Source organism: Hemibagrus wyckioides, linkage group LG05 (assembly GCF_019097595.1).
Source record: "Hemibagrus wyckioides isolate EC202008001 linkage group LG05, SWU_Hwy_1.0, whole genome shotgun sequence".
NCBI lineage: Eukaryota > Metazoa > Chordata > Actinopteri > Siluriformes > Bagridae > Hemibagrus > Hemibagrus wyckioides.
In genome coordinates, this window is record NC_080714.1 from 17686564 (window position 1) to 17693669 (window position 7106).

A 7106-nucleotide genomic window follows, 5' to 3' on the forward strand; every position below is an offset into this window, starting at 1 on the left:
TTTTAGAACAGACCGCAATCCTTGAGGTTTTCTTTTATGATGATGTCTGTTACCGCATTGAACACGATTTCCACGTTTTTTGTGTCGGTGGCACAAGTCATGTGTGTGTAGATTTCTTTTTCACCTTTCTTCATGTTTAGCTCCTCAAATTGCTTTTTGATGTAAAGGCTGGCATCGTCATATGTGTTTGGACCTACAGTGGGGAGGAAAAGTTTAATTGTTCAGTGACCTTGCTGTTGTGTTTTTAAGCAAAATGTTGGACTGCAGGTTCCACTCAAGAAGCACTTGGCCAGACAAGGCTGATGCATGGAGCTTTGTTCAAAAATATTATCTTAATGACTATATATATATATACTACTGATTATAAACTTACCATTATATTCAGGGAAGCATATGCTGAGGTGAACTTTCAGGATCTTCACCTCAAAGAGATCTTTCTTGTTGAGGAAAAGCACAATAGAAGTTTTTGCAAAGAACCTGTGGTTGCAGATGCTGTTGAATAGATGAAGACTCTCATGCATACGGTTCTGGAATTGAAATAAAGAAAGAAGTTAGTGACATACGCTTACTGTCCACTTTTTTAGGAACACCTGAGCAGTCGTGAAGTATGCAGTTACAGATCAAGAGCTTCAGGTAATGTTCATGTCAAACAGCAGAATGAAGAAAAAAGGTAGTCTATGTGACTATGATCCTGGCATTGATGTTGGTATTATAGACTGATGCTCTCACACATGAAAGGCTCAAGAGTTCACACAGAATGATGCTAAAAACAAAGAACACCGAGTGAGTGAGTTTTGTGGGAGGTCAACAGAAAAGCATCTCAGCATGCACAAAACATCAAACCTTGAAGAGGATGTGCTACACCAGCGAACGTCCAGTTGAAAATGGAAAATGGTCAGGTGATTATTTTTTTTCTCTAAGCTTCCAGTTTTGTTTGAAGCCCCTCTGTCCAGTTTTGTTTGAAGCCCATCCACCTCAGGTTTTGGTGTGTTGTGTGTTCTGAGATGCTTTTCTGGTCACTATGGTTTTAAAGAGTGCATATTTGAGTTACTGTCTACTTCCTGTTAGCTCAAAATAGTCTGGTCATTGTCCTCTGATCTCTCTCTCTCATCAAAAACGTGCAGACACTACTAATACACTCTGCTTTTTTTTTTTGCACCATTCTGTGTGAACTCTAGAGATATGTGTGAAAATCCCAGGAAATCAGCAGTTTCTAAAATACGCAAACCAGCTCACATGACACCAACAACCATGCCACAGAGATCACATTGTTTCCCCATTCTGATATTTGATGTGAACATTAACTGGCCTGCATCTGCAAATTTTCTGCATTGTGATGCTGCCTTATGAATGTGCAAGTGAACATGGTTCTAGTAATGTGAGTGTAAGTGATATTTCACTTGTAAACCTTCTTGAGGTGGAAACTTTTCAGTTGCACAGTTGTCCACTGTGTGAGCACACGCCCCGTGCGACAGTGACGGCTGCCTAAAGTGTGATGAGGGACTGAACAGCCCCAGCTTAATCAACTCCCTGAAATAGGTTGCTTTGTGCTGCTTCTGAGCTAATTTTACTTTACTTATAGTGTAGAATAATTGACGCATTCGCTGACTCCCTGACCTGAGATCTGGAGCAAAAATCCACTCACCACTTCATCGTCCTCTACCAAGACCATATCGTAAGCACTCAGAGCTCCACAAAAGATAATGCAGGTCACACCCTCAAAACAGTGGATCCATTTCTTCCTCTCTGATCTCTGGCCTCCCACATCGAACATCCTGAAGTGGAAAGATGATGGATGTTGATTTCGTAGCAGAAAGAGTTTTGCTACTTGTCAATGCATGCGTATTAAAAAATTGTATGAAGTAGGAATCACTGGTTGGGAGTTGAGTAGCTCACCTAAAGTGTAGCTCTTTGCAGGAAAACTGTTCTTCGATGATACCAGTGGTTTTGACTCGAGACCTTAGCACATCCTGCTCTGTTGGGATGTAATCAGCACCACAGATTCTGTCCATGTCACTCAGGTAACTGTGAAATGTACATCTGGGTTAAATGAAAAAGCTTGACTGAAGTAGAAGTTGCAAATCAGATATTCTGCTTTATTCTTTGCTGAAATTTTGCGAATTATTATTAAGTTAGATTACGTTTTGTGTTGCCAAAAGGGTGGGTTGGGGTGATTGATGCCACATCCCTATTGTCCCTACCATAAAGTCTCAAAAATCCACTTAACCGGGCACTGTAGACCCTGGTAAGCAAGTGGAGCATGCATGCCACAGCGCTCAGTTCTCACCAAACTAAAGTGATCTTATACATGGGAACATTTCTAACATTTCATGGCAACATGCTCTTCGATTTTCTGACTTTTCTTAGATATTATATTGGTCTGTGTCCTCAGGTTAACCATCCTTACGTTGTCTGTTATCACATGCTTCACATGATTACACCCTTTGTGAAGATGATATTTGTGTTTCATTAATGAAAAAAAAATGTATATGAATGATAAATACACTGATAGTTTGAACAGGATGTGCAATAGAATCTTAACCATTATATTTGGCTGAAAATCCCACCATGTATTGCACTTACTAGCCAGCAGAGTCGTTGAGCTGATACTCGGCTGCTCTCTCATAGGCAGCCTGTACGCCTGAGTCCTTCCACAGACGTTTGATGACATCTGCCAGCTCCTTGGGCATTGTGCCATCCTCAGTCGAGTCTGCTAGGTTCTGCAGTTTTTGACCATCTTCCTGTAAGGCAAGAGGAAGCATTGGTACAGGTTCAGGAAGTCACTCTATGCAGAATCAGTACCATAAAGTGATGCATTGATTGGCCTTTTAAACTTTTTGTGCAGGTTGTTATTTTAACTGTATACAGCAGCGTGAACATTAAGAGTCTTGCTTAACACTGCTTTCTGTGCAGTGTGTTATTTATGTTTGGATTTAAATGCAAACCTGTGATGCTGGCGATCCGTAATTGATGCCAAGCATTTCCATGCCTCTGATGAGGGCCAGTGCAGACTGCAGGATGTTACCATAGATGATGGCTTTAAATGCAATTTGTTCTTCCTTAGTGTAACCACCTTGATGGAGAATTCTGTGGAAGAGCAAATATGAGCATAACCTTGATATGAAGTGGACTACGGTATCACATTGTTATGTATCTGATATAAACCTGGTCTTTCTGCTGTCAGCTTGTCACGACTATATTATTCAGGCTCTGCATTTAAATACAGTGCCTTGGTGTTTGTACTCACTTCATTTGCTTAACAATGGTGCTCTTCCCTGATTCACCAGCACCTACAAGCAGAGTAAAACAATAAGTAAATGTAATCATATATTATGTCTTGTAACGAAGTCGTGATCTTCTCAAGCTCGTTAACAGTATATTCTGATTTGACTTTCGTGTCAGTGATAGTGCTTATTTTTCACTTGAAATTTTGTCCTCATCTTGGACAATGCCATTTGAAGGTCACCATTAACTTAAGCATTAAGCCTGTAAATGAAGTGCCTTTAGCTTGCTAATAGTGTTTCGGTCAGGAAAAAGGCTTGCTAACCTGCTTTAATAATTGACCTAATTGGATTTGTGCTCTGCAAATCTGCTCAGGAGAGACCACTGACATTCTGATTCTTTTGCTTGCCTCTGTCAAGTCAGGTTAGCGACAGCATTTACGGTCAAGGACTTCTATAGGAAACAAAAGTCATGACAGGAAAACCATTTCTGCTACACTGGCTTTGTTTACTGTACAGTTTAGCAAGAGAGTAACTTCCTAGCACAAAAAAGAATAGTTTATCTTTACAGCAAAAAAATGGCCAAGCAATTATTTACTTAATGTGGGCAGTTATTAGTTATTACACCTTACTGAAAATGTCTAGTTGAATATAGTCAGTCTATTGGTCCAGTTTGACAGAAAGAAAACACTGACTTGCGCAAACATACTAAAGAAATATTTATTTTAAATAAATGTCACTTGTACAGGGACAGTCCATTGATACTGATTTCTTTCCTCTTTGTGCATTAGTGGTTTGACGTGTACAGGCTTTAGGTGCAACCATATAGTTAGGTTAGCAGGAGTAACAGCGCATACAGAGAGGAACAATAAAGTCATTTTAGGACAATCAATATATCTACTGGACATTGTGTTAATGTTTTTCAGAAAGACCGAGTCTGGGTCTTAATGCAAAAAAATAATTAACATTTGTCTCTTGCTTGACACAAGATTCTTAAGAGAAGGGCTACACAAAAGCTTAAGATGATCTTGGCTTAAATCATCAGAGTAATTGGATTCTGTTCTTACTGCTAGCATGCCGAGGGCCTTCAGGATGTGATCTCTTAAGCAGACATCCATGTGCTGCTCTTATAAAGACCAAGAAGAAACTACAGCTCCACATTTTCTTACCATAGTCAAGTCATCACTAACCTTAAAATCACAAGACTAATACATAAATGGTTCAAAATACTCTTAATTGTTTTAGGTTTTTTAGGAGGACAACATATAAAGACAGAAGCCTTGTTTAGTGTAAATATTTGTGATTTATTTAAATGCTTCAGTCTGCTCTGATTGTAATTGTTGTCACTTTCCCTCAGAGTAATAGGTAAAAGATGATATTGCAAAAACATAAAACCATAATAAGCAACAATATTGTGATCATACTCATAATGTCAATTACAAACTAATCATAGTATAAATATTAACTGTAATTAAAAATGTCCATAAAAAAGACTAACTGGCATATGGTTGTTATGTAGTCCTCACTGAAAGCAGATTGGACTGCTTACAAATCATTTAAGCCCCAATCTGTGTCACTGGAGCATCACTTAGTTTCCAGTTTCCAGATGGCAAAAAAGACATTTTGCTTGGTTTTTTTTTAGTGTTGAATTAGACTCTTCTCTGAACTTCGAACAATTATTCGAATTATATTTTTTCCATATTCTTCTTAGTTTTCAGTGCATCAATGATTAGGTTCAATGCAACACTTGCTTCAGAGCTCAGCCTTCCTTTCATCTTTCTTGCTCTTATCTTGAAATGTTACTTGATGTTAGATAATTGCCTGTCTAAATAATGTCATGTTTCACTGAGGGGATATCAAGCTCAGTTTTTGCACAAACACAAAATGACTTCCTGTTAGTGTATGAATTATTTATGATTATTATTTTAGAAAATATGTTAGCTACTGCCAACTAACGTTTCTGATCTCTTACAGCACAGGCTTCCTGAGAGATTTTCTAATCACAGATTTAATGGACATTTAAGGTGACACAGTCTTGCTCTTTACTACCCAGGCGTAAAGCCCTTACCCAGCAGCAGCAGCTTGACCGTCCTTGCTTCCTTATCTGCATCTTCCTGTAGCTGCTTTTCCAGCTCTTTGGACCTTTTGGCCATTTCCTTGTCCTCAGCACTCGCTCCACTGCCCATGTCTCTTCCTCTTTCCCTTCCCTGTCAAGCTCTTGAAGGACAATTGTTTCCAAATTCGTCTGTGTTTTGTGGACAGCAAAATGGATAAAAAAAAAAAAGTCCTCTCGATCACCTGTCAAAGAGGAGATCCAGCCAAGTCTTCGTAACCTGCTGAAGGGGGATGTTGACTGTCCCTGTCTGTCCTTAGGGAAGATGATCAGATGGAAAGTGCTCAAAGCCCAGAGAGAGAGCTGAAGGTCTATACGCTCTAATTCTTCTCTGTCAGGCCTAATGCTTTAGTTCAGGATTGGGGAGGGTTTTACTGACCTTTCCATCTGAACCAGCCAATCCAATTAGCTTAGCAAATAGGACAAGGCTTTAAAACTAAGGAAAACTATTATTCTGTGTGATACCTTGTGCCCATCTTGTGTTGGTGTTTTTAAAGGCTTATGGTTATGGTATTCTTTTAGTAAACATACAGTCATCATAAGAACAAAATAAAAACATCTGTACCCATGCTGATTAAAATGATTAAGATTTGAAAACCATCATCTGGTGCATTTTTCATTATTAAAGGCCCAGTACCCAGTGACCCTTTATGCAGTGTAGCTTCAGATTCTTCTTCTAGGCTGACCCAAGTGGAACCTAAGTCTTCTGCTGTAGTAATCCATCCACATCAAGACTCAGTGTGCATTGTGAGACGTAAGATGCTTTCTGCTCACCATCTTTGTTAAGAATAGTTATTTGAGACTTCTTATCAGGTCAGTCCTCTCTGGCCATTCTCAGTGACCTGTATTCTAAACAAGGCATTTCCTCCCACAGAACTGCTGCTCACTGGATGCTTTCCTGTTGTCGGTTTTCACACCTTTCTGTGTAAAGTCTAGATAATTTTGTTATGTTCCATTACAAGGAAATCGGCAGTTCCTGAAATATTCAGACCAACCCATCTGGCACCAACAACCATGAGACAGTAAAAATCACAAAGATCACACTTTTCCTAATTTTGCTGTTTGATATGAACATTAACTTGAGTTTTGGACCTGATCTGCATGATGTTATGCGTTGCACTGATGCCACATGAGTGACTGATAACTGCATGAATTCGCAATTCCTATTAGTTCCTTTTAAAGTGGCTGGAAGTTGTCATTTTAAGGTCAGGTGGTGGTTCAGGTGAAAGTATCAAAACATCCTCTGATCTGAGGATGAGAAGGTAAGGCTTTTTACATGTAAATTATTGAGAAGATGTAACCATTGTCCTGGTGACTGAACTGACTAATACAGTGGTAAAGAAGTCATGTCCTGGATATCCTCAGCCCAACCTTCTCATGTGAGCTAAAGCAGATTAAACCTTAAAGTACTTTGTTATATAAGAAAGGCAATGATAAATAAGTGGAATGCTCTCCTTCTCAAGACAAGCAAACCATCCCATTAGCCTTAGTTTTATTCTGGTACCATAATTTGTGTCATCTGTAGCCCTTAAAAACTTGATTGCTCTGATTAAAGCCTAATCCATCTTGGCTTAGCTCTGATTCAAAAATGGGTCAAGGTGAAGGGATGAGAGGTAGCTGATGTGCAGCTCATTCCTCTGTATATCAAAACACAAACTCCAATCATGAGTGGTGCATCAATTAATCAAAACCCAAGGTTTGGCAACGTTGGCCATCATCTTGGACATCGTCTAATAATATAAAATTCACTAACTTCTGATCCCTCACCTATT

At 39.2% G+C, this 7106-nt stretch overlaps 1 protein-coding gene across 1 annotated transcript; it reads right to left on the bottom strand.

The window, feature by feature from the left end:
- Nucleotides 1–2: 2 nt before the first annotated feature.
- On the bottom strand, nucleotides 3–5555 carry gnat2 (guanine nucleotide binding protein (G protein), alpha transducing activity polypeptide 2). The gene is made up of 8 exons (XM_058389981.1): nucleotides 5290–5555; nucleotides 3248–3290; nucleotides 2946–3087; nucleotides 2584–2741; nucleotides 1897–2025; nucleotides 1646–1775; nucleotides 374–527; nucleotides 3–193 (listed from the first exon to the last, which is right to left on the bottom strand). The coding sequence occupies exons 1-8, from the start codon at nucleotides 5405–5407 to the stop codon at nucleotides 3–5; spliced, it is 1065 nt and encodes a 354-aa protein (XP_058245964.1). The 5' UTR covers nucleotides 5408–5555.
- Nucleotides 5556–7106: the final 1551 nt, after the last annotated feature.